At 33.6% G+C, this 19,253-nt stretch overlaps 7 protein-coding genes across 12 annotated transcripts; 4 read left to right on the top strand and 3 right to left on the bottom strand.

Moving 5' to 3' along the window:
• The first annotated feature begins 153 nt into the window (after positions 1-153).
• LOC143365572 (RNA pseudouridylate synthase domain-containing protein 1) lies at positions 154-1,539 on the top strand. Its single transcript, XM_076805870.1, has 5 exons — positions 154-285; positions 361-657; positions 733-976; positions 1,045-1,321; positions 1,389-1,539. The coding sequence occupies exons 2-5, from the start codon at positions 451-453 to the stop codon at positions 1,537-1,539; spliced, it is 879 nt and encodes a 292-aa protein (XP_076661985.1). The 5' UTR covers positions 154-285; positions 361-450.
• A 35-nt stretch (positions 1,540-1,574) lies between these two features.
• On the bottom strand, positions 1,575-2,856 carry LOC143365573 (DNA repair protein XRCC3). The gene is made up of 5 exons (XM_076805871.1): positions 2,701-2,856; positions 2,361-2,558; positions 2,146-2,276; positions 1,865-2,074; positions 1,575-1,781 (listed from the first exon to the last, which is right to left on the bottom strand). The coding sequence occupies exons 1-5, from the start codon at positions 2,723-2,725 to the stop codon at positions 1,575-1,577; spliced, it is 771 nt and encodes a 256-aa protein (XP_076661986.1). The 5' UTR covers positions 2,726-2,856.
• Positions 2,857-2,963: 107 nt separating this feature from the next.
• Positions 2,964-5,221, bottom strand: Riok1 (RIO kinase 1). Of its 2 annotated transcripts, none has more exons than XM_076805858.1 (5): positions 5,039-5,221; positions 3,951-4,969; positions 3,664-3,875; positions 3,263-3,553; positions 2,964-3,189 (listed from the first exon to the last, which is right to left on the bottom strand). In XM_076805858.1, exons 1-5 carry the CDS (start codon positions 5,092-5,094, stop codon positions 3,088-3,090), a joined length of 1,680 nt encoding a protein of 559 aa, XP_076661973.1. In that variant the 5' UTR covers positions 5,095-5,221; the 3' UTR covers positions 2,964-3,087. The 2 variants fall into 2 exon arrangements, with proteins under 2 accessions (XP_076661973.1, XP_076661974.1); XM_076805859.1 differs by lacking the exon at positions 5,039-5,221 and having other exon boundaries at positions 3,951-4,231; positions 4,321-4,526.
• A 219-nt stretch (positions 5,222-5,440) lies between these two features.
• LOC143365564 (dystrotelin) lies at positions 5,441-8,636 on the top strand. The gene is made up of 11 exons (XM_076805857.1): positions 5,441-5,539; positions 5,840-6,181; positions 6,253-6,460; positions 6,536-6,779; positions 6,843-6,954; positions 7,028-7,194; positions 7,253-7,368; positions 7,444-7,666; positions 7,744-8,062; positions 8,124-8,426; positions 8,498-8,636. The coding sequence occupies exons 2-11, from the start codon at positions 6,076-6,078 to the stop codon at positions 8,617-8,619; spliced, it is 1,920 nt and encodes a 639-aa protein (XP_076661972.1). The 5' UTR covers positions 5,441-5,539; positions 5,840-6,075; the 3' UTR covers positions 8,620-8,636.
• A 19-nt stretch (positions 8,637-8,655) lies between these two features.
• Positions 8,656-19,201, bottom strand: LOC143365566 (glycerophosphodiester phosphodiesterase 1-like). 3 transcript variants are annotated; one of them, XM_076805863.1, is made up of 6 exons: positions 11,708-11,836; positions 10,809-11,400; positions 10,121-10,296; positions 9,844-10,045; positions 9,491-9,720; positions 8,656-9,382 (listed from the first exon to the last, which is right to left on the bottom strand). In XM_076805863.1, the coding sequence occupies exons 2-6, from the start codon at positions 11,142-11,144 to the stop codon at positions 9,241-9,243; spliced, it is 1,086 nt and encodes a 361-aa protein (XP_076661978.1). In that variant the 5' UTR covers positions 11,145-11,400; positions 11,708-11,836; the 3' UTR covers positions 8,656-9,240. The 3 variants fall into 3 exon arrangements, with proteins under 3 accessions (XP_076661978.1, XP_076661977.1, XP_076661975.1); XM_076805862.1 differs by having other exon boundaries at positions 11,591-11,743; XM_076805860.1 differs by lacking the exons at positions 8,656-9,382; positions 9,491-9,720; positions 9,844-10,045; positions 10,121-10,296; positions 11,708-11,836 and adding exons at positions 16,946-17,128; positions 17,198-17,369; positions 17,594-17,768; positions 18,161-18,525; positions 18,589-19,201 and having other exon boundaries at positions 11,145-11,400.
• LOC143365570 (40-kDa huntingtin-associated protein) lies at positions 11,916-13,711 on the top strand. 3 transcript variants are annotated; one of them, XM_076805868.1, is made up of 8 exons: positions 11,916-12,203; positions 12,268-12,314; positions 12,395-12,412; positions 12,521-12,597; positions 12,673-12,874; positions 12,937-13,039; positions 13,109-13,227; positions 13,542-13,711. In XM_076805868.1, exons 1-8 carry the CDS (start codon positions 12,145-12,147, stop codon positions 13,709-13,711), a joined length of 795 nt encoding a protein of 264 aa, XP_076661983.1. In that variant the 5' UTR covers positions 11,916-12,144. The 3 variants fall into 3 exon arrangements, with proteins under 3 accessions (XP_076661983.1, XP_076661984.1, XP_076661982.1); XM_076805869.1 differs by having other exon boundaries at positions 11,917-12,203; positions 12,524-12,597; XM_076805867.1 differs by having other exon boundaries at positions 11,920-12,203; positions 12,395-12,597.
• Positions 14,156-16,910, top strand: LOC143365569 (UDP-glucose 4-epimerase). Its single transcript, XM_076805866.1, has 7 exons — positions 14,156-14,263; positions 14,932-15,178; positions 15,256-15,369; positions 15,432-15,608; positions 15,702-15,882; positions 16,384-16,665; positions 16,749-16,910. Exons 2-7 carry the CDS (start codon positions 14,933-14,935, stop codon positions 16,841-16,843), a joined length of 1,095 nt encoding a protein of 364 aa, XP_076661981.1. The 5' UTR covers positions 14,156-14,263; position 14,932; the 3' UTR covers positions 16,844-16,910.
• Positions 19,202-19,253: the final 52 nt, after the last annotated feature.

Raw genomic sequence — 19,253 nt, 5'->3', positions numbered from 1 at the left:
CTTTCGTTCTACCCTTGGAGCACGTTTGCAAATAACGTGAGCGCGATACAATTTTAACTAACATTTTTCGTTGCACGATGAATTTTTTACAATTTTTTTCTGCCAAATGCATTGCATGAAGATTGATAATATCTTGTTAACATTCTTGCATATCGAAAATCAATGTTACATCATTCGTCGCAACCATGCGAAGTTGAGCGCGGAATTCAAACACGTGAAACGGATGGGCAACATTACGAACGCAATCGCAGAGTACGCTCTGTGGTACTCTAAAGATGGTAACCGGTATTTATTGTTGTTTTTTCTATTTAATATACTTCTCGAAGATCAACGTTGTTTAAAATTTATAAATTTTCGCAGAAAATGTAGTATTTTAATTTATTGCGGCTACTGTAGAATATGAAATTTTGACAACTTAGAATACTTCGCAGGAGAACAATATTTTACAGGATGAACATAAATAGAATACTATATCATTGTACCATGCTCGTTGTCAAATTAACGCAATTGATTATAAATTTGGTAAAATCACATTTGAAAGAATTTATACAATTTAGGCATAGAAACAATGTAAATATATTGCACCAAAGTGAAAATTTCTTGGTAGTATCTAAGCCATACGACATGTATATCAATAGCAATAATCCTGAGAAAAAGGTATGATATTCAGTCAGTCAATATTCCATGTACACGAAAAGAACTGATCTCATTAACGCATATTTAAAATTTTAGAACACACTACAGTCTGAATTGAAAAAGAGTTTACCAAATCTGGCTAATCCGAGTTTGTTCCATGAATTTCATTTTGTACATAGATTGGATTATGTGACTAGTGGTGTAATATGCATCGCATTGAATAAAAAGGCTGCACGAGCTGCTTCGAATGCATTTGAGACACGAACAGCAAAAAAGTTTTATTTAGCACTACTTCATGGCCATATTAACAAACCCCATCTTGTTATAGACAAAGCAATTGGTTGGTAATTTGATAAAAAAATTTGTCAACAACTTCATAATTCGTATGAAATGATGTTTCTTTATTAGGGATTGATATTAGGGAAAAAATGGGGAATCATAAGATGTGTATTAACGATAATGATTATTGCGAGAAACCACGTAAATCTTGTACAATACTTGTTGTACTAGAACGTGGTTTCAGAAATGGAAAACCAGCTACTAAAGTGTTGTTATGCCCAGAGACTGGTAGACGCCACCAATTAAGGGTACATTGTTCTTATATTGGCCATACGGTGATAGGAGACTATACGTATAGCGAAAGAAAAGATGTAGAACCTCATAGAACATTTCTACATTCCTTCAGGTATTACCATTTACACATTTGTTTCGCATAATGTATTGTCAGCATTGACGTCTGCTTCTTCTTTAAGGTTGATACTAAATAACGATGTTGAAAACTTAGATGTAAAGAGTACAGATCCATTCCAAGCCTCTGACCCGAGGAATCAATGGTCGCCGACAAATGTTGCTCGAGTTTTAGATGAGAGTATATTTTTCGAGATTCATAATCTTATGCAATAAAACTGCAAATTGTTTTATAGTTCATCTTGTATTACTTACACTACTGCTGTAACTCCAGATCCTTGTACTTCAAATGGGATAGTTAATTCTGGCAAATTCGATGATTTGATACAGGCATACCTAAGAGACTCTATTCTGTAGAAATATATAGAGCTAGTTATCATGCTCAACCATGTGGCTCCTAAAGCTGGCCGATCGCTTGATTTATCATTCAGTATATTGTCGTAAACTGCTGCTGTTACCTAGAAATTGATTTCTTGTATAGTTTCTAACGACTCTATAGCAGTCTTTGTTATATAATATAGCTTTATGAATACTAATTTACCTGATTAATACAGACTATACAAGTATCATTTCTGCACAATTTGTGCAGTTGTTGACCAATTGTTCTTAATCGTTTTGCTCTACTATTGGATTCATCTTTCCAGTCTTCTACCCTAAATGGTGCAGCAATCGAATCTACAACTATTAATCTTATCTTCTGTGCAGACATTAATATAGGCACTCTTTGCAGCAAACATGTTTCCAGTTCCTCCTATAAATATGACAAATGCAGTGTTCCATAAAAAACTTCTATAATTATTTTACGAGTTATACAATAATTACCGTTGTCGAAACGTGTTCCACAAAGATTAAGTCACCGGTTATTCCGTATTTCTTAACGACTTCCAATTTTTTTATCAACTGTTGCAACCGTCTCGATGGAAAAATAGATTCTGTACAAATGTACACAGCACCTGCGTTAACCATTAAGTTAAGAATTGTGTATCTTTGATACTGATATTGTTATTTGTTCCTGAAATATGTAAATCGAACAATACCGGCTGCGAAACCACCTTCTGTTGCTGGTAATTGCACGGTAAGACAAAGCTGCAAAGCTAGTTGAGTTTTTCCTGTATTTGCTGCACCATAAATTTGTGTAATTCCGCGTGCAGCGATACCGCCACGAAGTATTGCGTCGAATTTCGAACAGCCGGTCGTAAGGAATTTTTCACGTTCCTTCAGTGTTTTCGCGCTTTCTGATATAAAACGATAGATATATAATTACAACGCATTGATTTTTAGTAAAAATACATAAACGAAGAAAATCAAAGGAAAAATATCGGTGTCTCGTGTACAGCTTATAAGAGACATTTACAAAAATTTCGAAAATAACATTACCAAAAAAATCATCTTTTGATTCCATTTTTTTAGATATAAATTTCAAGAGTTTCAGTCAATTAACACTTAAAAAATTCATTGTAATATAAATAAATTCGCTTACGAACGAATATGAAGTATGTTTTAAAGTAGACTTGTACAGTGTTTACATTTCATTGGCGGTTTAAAAGATGGCGGTTCATTAAAATACGAACCACGATATGCAAGTATGTGCAAAAATTGCAGTTTAAAGGGGCCATAATTGTGGAAAACATGTATTTGGATATTTAAGGAAAAAGACTTTAATTGTTGCTTTATTAAATACAGAAAAACAAATTAAACATTACTTTTTACAATTTACTCGTATTGGCAGGTTTCAAAATATTTCTCTCCTAATAACAGTGACTATTATTTTTTCTTTAGAATCCTTTCCTTCCGTTTTTTTACATGTTTCTTTGTTTTACTTTTCCTTTTTTCTGCTTGTTGCTCTTTTACAGCCTTCTTCCGTGCCTGAAACGAAAACCTTTTAGATACCGAAATCTCATTTAAATATACTTTGCAAGGACTGTAAACGGAATATTACCTTTTTACTTTCTGGACTCTCGTGTCGAGGTCGAGCTGAACTCACAAATTTCGTTTCTCCTTCTCCTACATTTTCCTCTTCGCTGTCTTCCCCCTCCTCTTCGGAATTATCAATATCTTCCGATAAATTGGACGTTTCTTCATCGTTATCGGTTCGTTTTCTTTCTTTGCTGAGAATTTCCGGAGTGTCCAGAGGTCTGGACAAGTCTGCTTTTAAACCAACAAGGGTTTTATATATCAAGTCTTCTTTTCCGGATTTGGCAAGACTTATGTCACGCTCAATATCAATGACCTAAACATGCTTACATTAAAATGGTGTACCTGTGAAAATTAATATGCAGATAGAAGTTCGCATATACCACTCATTATAGGCATGTGCGTTCTACTATTCTCCAACATTACCTGAGTTAAATTTTGCGGAATATACGCTTGTTTAAATACTTGTTCTTCGATCTGTTCTATAGGATTAACCTGTTGATCTTTACACTGTGTCATTTGCTCTGATATTTTATCTAAATAACTATCCATATTCTCTTCGGTTACTGTTGGATCTGTTATGAAGTCAAATAATGCCCTGACATTCATTACAGCTACGTCATTCTTCTTAAAAAATTCTATAAGCATAATTTGAACAATTTAATTCCCAGAAATAATGTGTACCTTTCAGTCTGTAAAAAATCTTTATGTACCAGTTATATTTGTACAGTCTTTTCTAAGAAATTCGAATGCCATAGGGTGATCATGTTCAACTGCCTGGGATACATCTATTATTACTATAGATCCTTCATGATACAGCATGTTGTATTCGCTCAAGTCAGCATGAACAAGCTTGCATTTGTTATACATTTTCCACATTGTTTCAATGCATTCTCTGTACAATTTTCTTGGTTTCGAAGATGTGAGGACGACATCTTTCAATTTTGGCGACGGCCAGCCATTTGTACCTATGAAATCCATCAGCAGCACGTGACTACGCAATAAAAGCGGTTTCGGAGCGTTAACTCCTCCCTGTTGAAGACGCGTCAAATTTCGAAATTCTTTCTCGGCCCACGTTCGTACCATTTTACGCGGATTATGTCTGCAATATCCGTGACGAAACCGAAATTCGCCGGTAACATATTTGTCTCTATCCTTGAATTGTAGGATTGATGTTTTATATATTTTTATCGCAAATTCTATCCCCGTTTTCGACGTTGCGTGATAAACATTAGCTTCTTTTCCTGTTGAGATACAACCATTAATTTCTGCGATTATGCCCTGATTTAAAAGCTTAAATAATATCATCCTTGTACGAGGATCCAGGACTTGCTCAACGGTTGCACGATCATGCTTGTCTTTAGTCCTGAGTCTATCTTTCTCTGCACGTTTGTCGTTCTTGATTAGAAGATTAGCAGCATGTCCCGGTAATGATGGCCCCTCATATTTCTCAATACTAATTTTATTCGCGTAGCGACGGAACAATTTATCCGATGGTTGATAATTTGTGATCTTATTGGAAACATTTTGGGCATTAGAATGTTTGGTTCGAGTGTCCTTCACGATATCTTTCCTGTTCTCATCTACATCCCAAGCAAGGGTATCGTCATCATCCAAATCATCGTCATTATCTTCTTCTACTTGTTCTTTCTTGTTATTTGATATATGCAACTTATCTACATTTTTAGATAATTCGTTACAAAATAGTGGTTGTCCTTTACTCTCCTCTATTCTATAATAAGGCAGTATAAGTAAGACAAATATGTATTATTAGTAGAATATAAGTAAATAATATACATACAGTGTTTCATTCTCATCAGCATCACTAAATTGACCTTGCTCATCTTGTACCGACATAATGACAATTATTTTATAATATGTATCTTAGTAAAAATATTAACAAATATTCTATAAAGTGACGACTGTTAAAACAGGACTGTTATTAATCACGTTTTCCTAAAGCTTTAATAAATATTAGGTTATATTTTAGACATGTTAAGGCGCTTTTCAATCGAAAGAAAATGTACAGAGCCCTTTCCAAAGGAGCAAACTTTAATGTAATTATTAATTGTAAAATATACATTCTCTTGTATTATACTCCTATATTAAGAACAATAAACTAATTATACTACGTTTTAATTAAAGTTTTGTATCCTTTCTGAATATTCAAAAATTCATCAACGTATGAAGAAATTCAATTGTCCTTCTTTACTCTTCTTTATCCGTGATTAATGCATGACAACATTATTTTGTTTACATGAATCTCTATTTAAACTGTAAAATTGCGTTGCAATGACAGAGAGTAAGTTATTTATTATAATTTCTTGTTCAGAAACTATTAAACCCGTAAAAGAATTGCAATTTCTTGAATACATTTAATATAATGTTGCTAAATATCAAAACGTTTTATTCACAGTTATACTATATTAATTACAAAATAAAGAATGAATGAATTATGTACAGAAAAGGTTTACGATCGAAATCCGCGTTGTATCTTTTTTTATCAGTATAAATTGTTTGATGTATTAGAAACTTAATTTAACATGTTACGTTCAAAAATCTTAACAATACCTGTGAAATAGTAATATAAATTCTGTTTCAGATTCTGTGAACATTTATTTTTTTACGAGAATGTGTAACGGTATGATTGTTCTGCTTTATTGTTGCGTTTCTATGTTAAAAATTTTTCAGAATTATGTTCACCTATAAATATAAATTACTCTAACGCTGTAAGAAATTTTTTTTGCATAAATAATCACATAAAATCACTTAATTTTTTCAATGATTGCTCTAATCAAATTTTTGTTTCTTTAAGGTTTGTAAGTAAAAAAAAAATATATGACAATGCAGAATATTATGCGATCTATAGAAGAATGCAATGCCATTCGGTATGCATCATACAGAACTGCAGCAAAGATGCAAATCTTACACAAAGAACTTAGCAGTAAGTTCAATGTTACAATAATGATTGCAGAGATAGCATCGCTTAACAATGACTAAATTCTATTTTTGCAGTGCAATATATTCAATTAGAGTTAATTGCGGGAATCTTCGAGCGACACAGACTTTCAATCACAGAAAATTGTGTGAATCTAGATCCAAGTGAAATTGAAGATGTTCTCTCTGATATTTACTTTGCAGCTTGTAAGGAGAATAATACTAACTTCGATGTTGATAACACTACAAAACTAGCAGTGGATTATATTTTAACTACATTCGATAAGTACGTTATCTCCAGTATTGTGCACTTTCTGTTGAACATATAATAATTATTTCAAACTTTTTTTTAATTTTGTAGACAATATACTAGAAGCGTTTCAGTACTTTCAGTGAAAGTTGCTTTAATATTAATGAGCTCTGGAAGATTACAAGAGAAATATGGCTACTTTTATCAACAATTAGCTGATCATAATGCATGTTTGTCTAAAGCTAACTTGCACATGTTATTAACGAATATTTGTAAAATAACCGAAATGCTCGGAGAAAGTGCTGCTTATGGGTATCAAAGTATCCAATCTCACATTGATAACTGTTTTTCAAAGGTATAACAGAATTAATTGTCAAATATATCCGATTTGAAGTTAATCGATTAAATTTTATAATAGTCTCAAGGATGCCTTGGAGTCACAGAGTCAGAGTTTGCAGCATGGATTATGCAAGAACCTCCTTTACTTGTGTGGATAACAACGTTTAATCGCATGAAGTCTGCAGAGCACAGTACGTGTTACACTATAATACTAATAAATCATTTTACATTACATGAAATTTACAGAAATTTCCTTTATTTCAGTTACACATAATATAAGGTGTTCTTCCTGCAAAGTAACACCTATTCAAGGACCACGTTATACATGCATGAAATGTACAGCATATCATCAGTGCCAACAGTGTTTTCTGTATGGTAAGGTATCGGGAAAACACAAATTGAAACATCCAGTTCGTGAATTCTGCACTAAGGTACGTCCATATATTTTTAATCTTTTTATGCAGAATAATAAATATAAATACTTTTCAGACATCAAATCGCGAAGTAACGAAGCTGATTATTGAGCTAATAAGGAATAAATTAAGACTCTGCTCTACCAGATCAATCGAAATGAACACAGAGGATCAAACACCACAGATACCTAGGTAATTATAAGGGAGATAAAGTACGAGCACTTTAAAGTGTTCTAAATAAAAATGTCTTTCTAATATTTGCTAAAGCAACGAAATAGGACATACGGACAACGAGTCAATAAGAAGTACAATGAGAAAACGAGTTTTAAACGATCCGCAAAAAGAACTGCAGAGTATAATAACTCACCTAGAAGAAGAGAATAAACAATTGCAAATTGAGTTACTTGATATACGAGGTACTAAAGCAGAAAGACTCCAACGACATCGAGCTACTATCGAATCACAGTTGCAACGTTTAAAAATATTAAAAGTAAAATAGACTTAATTATTTACAAGATTATAAAAATTATAACAGTAAAACTGAAACATTGTTTGAACTATTTTTAGAAATATTTGTTTGCTGATAGAACTCACATGCCTCGTATAATGAATTACATGCAAAGTACACCAATGATTCCTCCATTGTCGTCGAGATTAGTGGCTTTGCCCATAAATTTTGAGTTGAGTCCAATTATTCGACAAGAAAGCATAGAACAGAACACAAATCTAAATGATACTGATATGTTGCAACCAAATAATTTTAATCCAACGCTATCCGGCGAATGTATCACCGAAGAAAACAACGATGTCGAGGAAGCCTCCACCAGCACGAATTTTGCCAATACACTGGAACCGACTCATATAGAACTGAGTACATGGATTGGAGGTACATATTAATATTATAGCATACTTTTCTCAACAGTTGTTCGAAAATATTTGATTTATAGGCAACAAAAGATCGGAGATAAATGCCACTGACAGCGGTTTCTCGCAATGGCTGGGGGGATCTAATGATTCTGGATCGAAAAAAGAAAAGTATTCAATGAAAACGGTGACACCAAGCACCGAAAATGAATCACCTTTGATTATTTCCGACACCCTTATGGGTATTTACAGAGATAATACACCGTCTTCTCTTCAGCGGCCCGATAAACATTCACAACATAGCAGTTTGCAAAACATACAAGGAGATTTAAATGATATATTAGATAGGTTGCAAAACATGGTTGCAGACGACTGTTTACTGGATGGTATGTTATATTATGGCAGTACAAATTTGTTTTGTTATACATAAATGTTTTTATACAAATTACTGTTGCAGATTCTTATGTAGCTAACGATAATTGTAAATTGAAACGTGCTACAACGGAAATGGAAGATTTATTAACAGGACTTATTCAAGGTATGGAATCCCGTAAAAGCAAACTTACTACTATCGTGTGACGAATTTTTAAATTACAAACAGTGTTTCGTAATTTTTTAAATAAATGTCTCCGTCCAAGAAAGTATCGCTACAAGTCATGCATTTCAAATGATATCGATTTATAAGTAACTGACATGAAATGTTGGTAAGGTATTGTACATTTAATAGATATAGATGATGTGCAATGGTGACAAAGATTAAAACAATTTCCTTTGTATTAAAAAAGAATGGGAATGACATTATATACAAGTTTATAATTAATTTGAAAACGTTAGTTCTAGCTTAATCTTGTGCGTGAATTTCATTTTTTCATTAAAAATTTTTAAACAATATAATAATAAATTATTTTTTACACAATTTCAAATGCAAATAAAGTTATATATATATTAAGTTAAACGTATATAACATAATAGTATATATAATAAAGTAACGCAGGAATATTTTCTTTTTCGTTTAGTGCATATATCTTCGAAGTTTAAATAAAAAAAATTTCTTTCACGTCATAAAATAAACACGAAATTTTGATGTAAAATATATATAAATACGTTTCATCGTATCGATGAATAGACTAGATGATTGAAAATGATGATTCATATGTCAATAGAATACACTCACTTGCAGCATAAAGCGTATGAATGGTATTACATGTCTGTTTCATGTAATAATGTATCTGTTAAGTAAGTAACTTTAAGCAAACGTGAGATATGTAATTTCTCTGATGGTAGATTTACTGTCCATGCCATTACACGAACACCACGATTATACCAGTTTTGTATAACATACCTAAAATAAATAACATAGAAAAAATATTTTGTTCTTTGTAACATGAATCATAATGAAACATCGTATAAATACGACTTATAGAAATACCATAAAGGCTTGTGTACATACTGATTTATCGTATCTTTATGTAACAAAACAACTGAAACACCTGCAACATAGTACACAAAATGGTAAAGTGCCCACTCATAAATATGATCTAGTAAACAAGCTGCCATATGTTTAATTGGATTGTTAAAACGCGGTGGCCCTGGTTTCTCAAAAGCAGAAAATGATGTTCTCGAAAAATATTGTGGTCTCCATGCTAAACTTGTCACAATTTTCGGATTCTTTCTCCTAATCTATAATAACAGAATCGTTATTTAATCTACTATACTACTACTACTATACTATAATTATATATACTATAGTATATACTATACTACTTCTACTATAATTATTAAGATTTTGTTTTGTTCAATTACCATGTATATAAAAATAGGATTAAAACTGGATATAATTCCTCTTTGATATAATTTCGGATACTTATTGTACGCATCTAAAACTGTTTGTACAACTTCCGTTCCAGTTTCTTTAATATCTATAATGATCCTTTGATCCTGGTTTAAACATGTATCTAAAACATGTTCCAATGATGGAATATTTTCATTTCCATCAAACTTATCCCTATAAGTAATGAATTGTATTAAAAATTTTCTTCTTGGTTACAAACATTTTCGAACAGAATTATAAAGTAAGTACTTAAGTGGATGATTATGGGTGATATCCAATTCCTTTAATTGATCCCATGTCATATCTCTTATGCTTCCAGCTCTTCCAGTAACTCTATCAATCGATGGATCATGAAAGACTATAGGTACATTATCCTTTGTAAGACACAAATCAATCTCAACTGCTTTGCAGCCCTTCTTTTTGCTCTGAAAAGTATATTGTGATCATTATTCCGATGAAGTTTACAAATAGTAACGCCTCAAAATAGTAATATTTCTGTTAGTAACTACTATATTAGTATTCGTATTTACATTATGAAACAATTAAGCAATTTTTCTCGCTACAAAGGTACCTAGTACTCCAGACTAAATACAGTCAAACCTCTGTAGTTGCGGAGCACAATTGTATTAGTTGTAAATATAACTATACAGAATCATGTTACAGGTAGAGATGTGCGAGAATCTGAAAATGTTGGGTCGGGACAGGTCGAGAATTTTATTTGGGTTCGGGACAGGTTTTCAAATATATCGGGATTCTTGACAATAATCTTGTTCTGACCATTGGGTAATCGACATTTTCGGGTTCTCGCACAGCAGTTCTCTAGTTACAGCAGTATAAAGGTTTGACTGTAACAATAGACAAGATGATATGTTAATTCTCCTGCTAGAGTAATTTCTAAATATAAAACAAAAAACCATGATTAAATGTAAGATTTTACATTACGAAAGGCTGTTAAGCTGTTCTCAGGATAATCATATGCTCCACCACGATGGGCCACCACTCGCATGCAAAACTGGTCTCCGTTACCGTGATCCTTGGGTACGTTATTATCTTTTTTTTGTAAAAGGGGATTCACTCCAAGCACTTCGTTTCTTATCTGTAAATTTGGCTGCGGAATTCTGGCTACTTTTAATCCGATCAGAATAATTAGGGTACCCCACATAATCCATGGTACGCAAAAATTATAAAAAACACTGATTACAATGCTCCAGATAGTTTGTAAAAGTATCCACAATGAAGCGCTGCATAAAATTAGTTCAACAAATCCATGCATCTTTTAAAGGAACCTTTAGGCTTGTTAACGTTTTTTATTCTTTCAAAGAGAAGATAAGAGTGTTATGAACTCTATGCGAAGAGGGACGCTGAGCATAATACTGTTTCACAACACATTATATTACTTGAGTGTATGATACTGCACATTTTTGTTGACACTGTTCAAGCTTGATAGTGTACAGTCGTGTTTGACAATGGTTTTCGCACTTTCTCGTATCTACAGTCAACAGGATGACAACCGGACGCTTTTTGTGTACCTGAAACATTTAATTAATTTTCAATCGTATACGATCGAAACATTACAGTACAACGATACTATCGCATGCCGTTACTATTTTCTTCGTTTCCTATTCCGTTAACTTTATTCTACTCTACGATACAAACACGATACACACACGGATAACAATTTATAAATTCAACCGGCTCAAAGTTCGGCCGATATCTTACGTTTTTGTAATTGCAATACAGTCACGACGAGCAGCTTGAACCGTCGTTGCAGTATCAAGCAATATTTGTTAAACAAATAATACGAAATACGTGATGTGTTTTATAGTAAAAACGTACACAAACGATGCATGACACAACACTCACATTAGCATGCTATACAAAGCATGACCTAACTCGGAAATTTAGGCTTCCTCTCCCACTCCCACTATTCGCCGGAGTACAAAGCTCCGACGCATAGCATTGCGCGTAAAACAACAGCGAGATTACATTCTCGACAAAGTTTTGTAATTACCATTTATCAACATCTTTTTCAAACGGCAAACGGTATCGAATGCGAACAATAAAAAATCATATTTAATAAACAACTCGTTTGGTTATGTGTAAACGATTCACTTGATCAATATAATGCTGTAACTAATCGAAATGTCATGATTAAAAAGTTATTATTTACAGCAAGGAAAAGAATCATGTCACGTTGGCGTGTAACCAACCATGCAGACAAAAGGAATTGAATCGAGAGATTCGGAGTGATATATTGACTAACTGAATACACAATGTCTGATACATTAGACTTTCTGACAAAATATCACAATATATCCAATAAATTAAAAAAGTAAATATATCATTACATGTTTTATATTTTCTTGCTGATCTTGTTATTGGTAATTTCATTTTAGACGATTCTTGAGGAAGCCAAATGTTGCTGAAGCAAGCGATCAATTTGGTAAATTTTATTATTTGCATTATATGTACATCGATTGTAAATACATAGTCGAAGGTGTACAATAATATTCCTCTTTTCAGGACTCCTGGCTGCGGAATGTGAGCAAAAAGAATTATGGCAATACGCAGGCTTATGTTTATTAGCTGCAGCTAGGTGTCAAGGGACATTAGATAATATATCATTCGAATTAAATTTTTTGATCAAAGCAGGTAGAGAATTTCTTGTGGCCAACAAGAAAGATAAAGATATAGGATGTCCTTCCATAGGACAGGAGAACACACAGGTTTAGAATACTTTTGTATTTGTAAACAAACACAGCTTATCATAAAATATTGAATTTTCGATTACTTTTTATTAGGCTGCTATAAGTTGTTTTGGTCATGCTCTAGCACGTTGTCAGAATCAAACAGGATTTAGTACTATGTCTGCTGGATTAGCTTTAGAATTGGCAATAGCTCTAGGTCCTACTCCGGCAGGTATACAACAATTACGTAAAGCTATTGACATCTTTCCAACTGTGAAAGCCATTAGTACATTAGTGTCTTATCATATTAAACAAGGTAATTATTTTTGTTAATGATTACGATTAATTACGACACGAATTAAAGTACTATTTATTTAGGAGATTATGTATCTGCTTTACAAATTCTTAACGAGTTTGTCGAGTTTATCGAGATTTATATTAATACTGGAGCAAAAGGCAACTACAGTGTCATACTACATAGGTATAGAACATAATAGGAATAATTATGTTACATTGTAAGAAGAAGTATAGTAATTACTTTTATTCGTAGGTGTGAAGTAACCAGACTATTACTGCTACTTATACTTCAACCATCACCACAGAGGCTAACACCTTCTTTGGCTCAAGTTCTTGAGAAGTATGCTTGGATAGAAGAAACTCCAAATATCGGCAAGTAATTTTACACCGTTCTTAAAAATATTATTATGACAACAATGAGTAGGTATAATTTGCATCAGTAAAAACATAATACTTGAAAATATTGTTGCATTTTTTTCAACTTATTAAGTGGGTGTACAACGTACTCATACACCTTTTAAAAACAAATAACTTTTTCAAAATTGGACCAAACAACTTGAGTTTTTTTAAGATGTTAGAATTTATAATTAAATGAGTGAATAATTTTGTAAAGAAAATTAATTTCTATTTCACTCCAATTTGTCGTAATTCATTTTACACATTCTAATTGTCCAACAAAATTACAGATTTCAATATGAGCGAAGATGAGTTGCTGCTATTGCAATCTTTAGTGTTGGCATCTCAATCGCATGATTACCAAGCACTGCTGGAACTGGAAGGTGAACTGTGGCCCTACTTGGACGCAGAACAAAGGGAGTTGCTGCGCAAATTGATTCAAGTATTAACGACGCAATGAACGAACAATGTAGAGATGATAAAAGCAAAAAAAAAAAACGTTATAAATATTTTAATAAACGCCCACCCAGCGTTTCATCTTTCTCGTTTTTATGATGGTCCAAAAATAGATGTATTTGATGAAATAAGTTGTTGCTTAAGTTTAGTGGATTTTAATGAGTCAGTCCTGTACAAATCGTGAAGATGATGCAATCGGTAACAGCTACGGGTTTTCTACGTGTGCCATCGTCACCTCTATTACATACTGGCATCGCCCGAGGAGGCCAGGCAAACGGTGCGACGATGTCGGTGTGAAAGGAAGAACTTGTTGCAGCAGAAAGCAAGGACTCAAGAGGGTCGAGGTTTCCGAGTGTGTGTGCCTCGACAATGATTAGTATGATGGTATTGTAAAAGAGGGGATGCGTCGCGTTCCACGAATATACTATACTCTGCTTTCTTATACCAGAAGACGAAGCCAGTGGTCGGGAGGTAGTCAGTGATTACGCGGTCGCGTCCTCGAATCCTTCTGTACCAACTTGACGTATATTTTGTCGCTTTTAATCTTGTTATCGAGGTAAACATTCATTACAGACACATTTTGTAAGAAAAAGATACTCGAAGCACATCCATACTCTTTGTAAAAAAATACATCTCTATTAATATATTTGTATACTTAAAACAGAAAAGAACTTCGATTTTTTTTAATTAAAGCGAATTAAGTGTACAGCGTTCGAATTACTGTGTTAGCTGAAAAAATGTTTGAAATGCATCGCACGCGTTTGAAGATACCGTTAAGTACACAGGTGTAGAATGAATAATTTTTTTTTTCAATTATAAAATATCGAATAGTAGTATTTTTCACCATAGTATTTTTTTACTGAATTTTTTCTTTAAGTATATCATTAATTCAGTTCGTTAAATTTTGAATATTATTGTAAGTTAAAAATGTTATTAAATTGAAACAATTTTGATTTAAAATAAAAATTTGACTAAATCAAGTTTTATATTAATTGTAGACGCGTGTATTGAAAATAAAAAATTGACCGTACCCGTCATAATTATACTAGTATACCACGTGTGCTAACGACCTTGAACTCCACATAGTTCACTACAGGTGAAGCACCTGTGCTTTTCGTCTCACACGTACGATCGTCTTTACAGGCGAGACGCGTTGATTTTTGTTTTAAAAAGTTACTGTAATTTAATTTTAAAAATATCTCGGTAATCCTGCTTTGATTCTAGAATGAGCACCGATTGGAGAACTATTTTCGTGACCGGCGGTGCCGGTTACATCGGTAGCCACTGTATCGTTGAACTTTTGGAAAGTGGGTACGATGTTGTAGCAATAGATAATTTTGCTAATAGCGTGATCGAGGGTTGCGGTGACTCTGCGGCTCTTAAAAGAGTTGAGCAAATAACGGGGAAGAAAGTTACCTTTTACAACTGCGATCTCATCGACCGAGACAAGCTGGAAACAGTTTTCAATAAGGTACTCGGCAACAGTGGGAATACTTCAGAAATTCTTGAAATGACTCTAACAATACTAATAAATATTTTACATTCCAGCACAAAATAGATTGCGTAATCCATTTTGCGGCTATAAAGGCGGTCGGTGAATCGATGCAAGTTCCTCTCCACTACTATCGAAATAACATTATCGGCGCTATCAATTTACTAGAGGTAAAATCCGATTCAACAGGCTGTCAAGCAACCTATAATAATTGTATGGTCGTTCTGTTCAGGTAATGAAAGCTGCTGGGTGCTTCCAATTAGTTTTCAGTAGCTCTTGCACCGTGTACGGAGAACCGAACGAACTTCCAATTACAGAGGATCATCCGACTGGCAATATTACAAACGTGTATGGCAGGACAAAGTACTTCATCGAAGAGATGCTTAAGGATATATCCAGAGCCGAGAAGGTGCGCTTAAACATATTGCATTTCATGTATAATTCTTTGTCTTTGACAAAGGATCCAGAACTAATGAAAAGATGATTCGCTTTTCTTCAACAGACTTGGAATATCATATCTCTAAGGTACTTCAATCCAGTAGGTGCTCATCCCAGTGGCTTGATTGGAGAGGATCCTACGAAACCGTTCACGAACTTAATGCCTTACATTGCTCAAGTCGCTTTAAGGCATAAGCCTGAACTTGTTATATTTGGCGGCGATTATCCTACGAAAGATGGTACAGGTAGGTAGAACAAGGACTCCAACAATTCTAAAAGTGCGAATATACAAGCAAGTAACTTGCGAGACCATTTGCAGAACACTTGTTTGCAAATGTTATAAATACAACTGGGCAGGAGATGATTCTACATTTAAAAATAAATCAAAAGAAGGAATAACATTTTTTCGCTTGATGTCTCGTTTTCGAGAAAATCGAGCAAAGATCCGTCGGGTTCGCGTGTTTTAGTATATGCAGGAAATAGTCAGACGATTTCTATCTAATAGCATACGTATTCGCTGCATTTTCAATGTTAGACCAAAATTTTTTCTTATGTTTTAACGTAGAATCGCCCTCTGCCCGGTTGTACTACGATTTCCGTCCCACCATATATATTGTTTCGCTCTCTGATAGCAACTGTCGCAAGTGAGTTCTCTCGTAAAAAATATCGCAAGTTACTTGATAGTTTATTCGCACCTTTACTTGAATTTCGTACAACGCATCATCGGTATTCGCGTTTGTTCACAGGTATACGTGATTATATTCACGTAATGGATTTGGCGGCTGGTCACGTGGCGGCCCTAAACGCATTACACAAACGACAGTTGAGGCTAAAAATCTACAATTTAGGTACCGGCAAGGGGGTGTCCGTGCTCGAACTAATTAAAACTTTCGAGAACGTGACGGGGACAACGGTGCCATACGTTCTAAAAGATAGGAGAGACGGTGACATAGTGTCGACGTATGCTAACACGGATTTGGCAGAGAAAGAATTAGGATGGAGGACCAAGTATAACGTCGAACAGATGTGTAAGTCAATTAATGATTTACTATGGGTTTCAACCACGAATGAAAACTAAGAATAAAGAACTAAGAATGTTTTTAATAAATAGGTGAAGACTTTTGGAGGTGGCAAACAAAGAATCCACATGGCTATCGTACAACAGTTAAAAATGGTGTTGGCGAACATGTAAATGGCACTTCATAACAATATAATTCAATTGTTATTGAAGTACGATTAATTTATGATTGTAATAAAGGACAGTACCATCGAAATATTTATTGTATCACTGTGTTTAATTCTACTTACTTAATTTATTTACATCTGTTTTGCTACTATTTTGAGCTTCTCGTAACTCCTCTATAACTGTATAGAGCGACAGATGCTGAAATTTTAAAACTTCTAGTCCCCAACTTGTCCAATTCGGAAGCAGGTATCTTGCAAATATTTCTAAACACTTTGGCTCATGTGGAAGATACGCTTTCATGACTTCTATAATTTTCAGTTGTATGTTTATGTAAGATCAATTCTGGATTATTTTGTGCAAATTAGTATGCTTACCTGTAATAGGTGGTTTGTGAGAATGCACCGCACTCGGAACGCTTATTATTAATTTTCCATCAGGAATGTTTACTTTATTGTTATTTAATACAGATCCCAGCAATAGCAATTCATATGGCTGCTTTCCAAGCGCCGAATTAAAATTACATATTGTATTTCCTGCTTGAGTAACCTGAACCATAATTTGAATTAAATGTTAATTAAATTTTAGTACAGTCAACCCTCCTACAACGCGATTAGTTCGTACTGCGTTATAAGAAACTCAGAATTAGTACAAATCAGATCAAATTAAATTAAATTTGATAATAAATCAAGTCGCAATTTTTGCTCCGCGTTATATGAGAGTTTACTGTAAACTATAGATTTCAACAATCTTGTTTTTATAACTGCACGTACTTTTATCCAGTACCATTTTGCTTTAAACGTCACACCCCACGACGGAAATATATCGTTAAAAATACTATTCAAATGTGTGGGTGCATTGGTACACCAGATTGCCACAAGTCCATTTGCGCACAACAACTTTCCAATTGGTATCTTGGTTAGTTCCTCGTTGTACATCATTTTATAACTGTTAACAGAAGAATATAAGACTCAATTCGCGTAGAGTACAGAATATATTTGGTAATAGACAGCTAGTAGTACTTTGCAAAAAATAATTCCAACTAAATAAAATGTAAAATATAACACTGTTCAACAAATTTTAACTTTGGTCGTTTGTTATTGTAATGCAAAATTGATATTGAACAATGTAATCAATCTAAAATGCATCAACATTGTTTTGATATTGTATAACAATACTTTTATGTTGAAAAGTTGCATCTAAAATCTTATTTACCCATATTCTTGAAAAACTGAGAACAAGGAAAACTTATACTATTATCAAAGTCCTTATTCTCATTAAACTGTTCAGAAAGTTTGTTTTTTTTTTCTATTGGCTTATACTGAACCATACAAGATCACCTAGCTTCCAGATATTTGGTTTTTTTCCTTCTTATAGACTTGTTCCACCAAGGGGGATCCAACAATATAAAATCATACTGATTGTTCAGCTCCAATTTCTTGTCGATGTCTCTCACATCATAACAGTAAAATTTACATTTCCTTGGAAATGCAAATTTCTTTTCTTTCGCTCCTGATACAATAGCTTCGTCTGCGTCATTGCAACCATAAAAATATTCTTCCTCCATGGAGAATGTGTCCTGATAAAATTTCTGTGATCCTAAGCGTGCTGCCTCATTATTAGTAGGAATCACATCGGAAGCAAATAAGCCTTCCACTTTTGCAGACATTACTATTTGGTTAAATGCTTGTTTGACATAATTGATCTGCAAAATATATAATGATTGTTACAGTTGCTCACGAAATCTTTTATAGATCTGTTTACATACCTCCTTCAGATCATTTTCTGGCAAAAGTTTCGATCTTTTCCGTTTTTTACTCTTATTTTGCAACAAATTTTCCTCGTGTCGATCGAACTTAGTTATTTGATTCTGGCGTAAATATTGCGAATTAATTTCAAATAAAGTCTCATTGAAGATTAACTTACACTGCGTGTTGCAGTCCTTTACATTTTTGTAAATATCATTAAGATATTGCAAGTGGGATATTATCCATCCCTCTTCTGTGCTAAAAATTACGCTCATAATTGGCTATCGGTGTACTGAATTAATCATTACGAATAATCATTTACTTTTAATACATTTGATCGTCGGAATTCTCCTCTCTGTTGCATACACATTTTATATGTACTGCGAGATGCATATACACACATATACGCTGCACAAGTTGTACAAAATGTATGTATGTTTAGGTTATCCCATACATCATGTTGTTTCTTATTACACTTCGTGAATATAAATGTCCGTCTTTTGACCAGGCGATATTTTTATAGAAATTTCTTCTAGTGCCATTTAAAAAATATTCTACAGTTAAAAATATACCTTCAGCGCATTTGTAACAATATTTTATATTTAAAACAGGTCGAGGAATGAGTATGAACTAAATTTAAAGTTCGCGCTCAACGCCAGACAACAATACAACTTCCGATACATAC

This window comes from Halictus rubicundus, chromosome 2 (assembly GCF_050948215.1).
Source record: "Halictus rubicundus isolate RS-2024b chromosome 2, iyHalRubi1_principal, whole genome shotgun sequence".
Taxonomy (NCBI): Eukaryota; Metazoa; Arthropoda; class Insecta; order Hymenoptera; family Halictidae; genus Halictus; species Halictus rubicundus.
This window is presented reverse-complemented; position numbering and strand designations above follow the sequence as displayed.

What these genes read in the sequence shown, in the direction of transcription:
- LOC143365572 (XM_076805870.1), top strand. Translation starts at nt 451, where the DNA reads ATGAACATAAATAGAATACTATATCATTGTACCATGCTCGTTGTCAAA. An exon ending in GCAATAATCCTGAGAAAAAG is followed by an intron (nt 658 to 732) that starts GTATGATATTCA and finishes TTAAAATTTTAG; the next exon opens with AACACACTACAGTCTGAATT. An exon ending in ACATTTCTACATTCCTTCAG is followed by an intron (nt 1,322 to 1,388) that starts GTATTACCATTT and finishes TTCTTCTTTAAG; the next exon opens with GTTGATACTAAATAACGATG.
- LOC143365573 (XM_076805871.1), bottom strand. Translation starts at nt 2,725, where the DNA reads ATGGAATCAAAAGATGATTTTTTTG. An exon ending in TGGAACACGTTTCGACAACG is followed by an intron (nt 2,075 to 2,145) that starts GTAATTATTGTA and finishes TCATATTTATAG; the next exon opens with GAGGAACTGGAAACATGTTT. An exon ending in GTATAGTCTGTATTAATCAG is followed by an intron (nt 1,782 to 1,864) that starts GTAAATTAGTAT and finishes ATCAATTTCTAG; the next exon opens with GTAACAGCAGCAGTTTACGA.
- Riok1 (XM_076805858.1), bottom strand. Translation starts at nt 5,094, where the DNA reads ATGTCGGTACAAGATGAGCAAGGTCAATTTAGTGATGCTGATGAGAAT. An exon ending in AGACTGTACAAATATAACTG is followed by an intron (nt 3,876 to 3,950) that starts GTACATAAAGAT and finishes TTATGCTTATAG; the next exon opens with AATTTTTTAAGAAGAATGAC. An exon ending in AGAGTCCAGAAAGTAAAAAG is followed by an intron (nt 3,190 to 3,262) that starts GTAATATTCCGT and finishes TTTTCGTTTCAG; the next exon opens with GCACGGAAGAAGGCTGTAAA.
- LOC143365564 (XM_076805857.1), top strand. Translation starts at nt 6,076, where the DNA reads ATGACAATGCAGAATATTATGCGATCTATAGAAGAATGCAATGCCATT. An exon ending in TTGATAACTGTTTTTCAAAG is followed by an intron (nt 6,780 to 6,842) that starts GTATAACAGAAT and finishes ATTTTATAATAG; the next exon opens with TCTCAAGGATGCCTTGGAGT. An exon ending in AGACGACTGTTTACTGGATG is followed by an intron (nt 8,427 to 8,497) that starts GTATGTTATATT and finishes TTACTGTTGCAG; the next exon opens with ATTCTTATGTAGCTAACGAT.
- LOC143365570 (XM_076805867.1), top strand. Translation starts at nt 12,145, where the DNA reads ATGTCTGATACATTAGACTTTCTGACAAAATATCACAATATATCCAAT. An exon ending in TGAAGCAAGCGATCAATTTG is followed by an intron (nt 12,315 to 12,394) that starts GTAAATTTTATT and finishes TCCTCTTTTCAG; the next exon opens with GACTCCTGGCTGCGGAATGT. An exon ending in AGAAGAAACTCCAAATATCG is followed by an intron (nt 13,228 to 13,541) that starts GCAAGTAATTTT and finishes ACAAAATTACAG; the next exon opens with ATTTCAATATGAGCGAAGAT.
- LOC143365569 (XM_076805866.1), top strand. Translation starts at nt 14,933, where the DNA reads ATGAGCACCGATTGGAGAACTATTTTCGTGACCGGCGGTGCCGGTTAC. An exon ending in ATATATCCAGAGCCGAGAAG is followed by an intron (nt 15,609 to 15,701) that starts GTGCGCTTAAAC and finishes TTTCTTCAACAG; the next exon opens with ACTTGGAATATCATATCTCT. An exon ending in GTATAACGTCGAACAGATGT is followed by an intron (nt 16,666 to 16,748) that starts GTAAGTCAATTA and finishes TTTAATAAATAG; the next exon opens with GTGAAGACTTTTGGAGGTGG.
- LOC143365566 (XM_076805860.1), bottom strand. Translation starts at nt 18,843, where the DNA reads ATGAGCGTAATTTTTAGCACAGAAGAGGGATGGATAATATCCCACTTG. An exon ending in ACCAAATATCTGGAAGCTAG is followed by an intron (nt 17,769 to 18,160) that starts GTGATCTTGTAT and finishes TTCTGTTAACAG; the next exon opens with TTATAAAATGATGTACAACG. An exon ending in AACAGATGTAAATAAATTAA is followed by an intron (nt 11,401 to 16,945) that starts GTAAGTAGAATT and finishes TAAATGTTTCAG; the next exon opens with GTACACAAAAAGCGTCCGGT.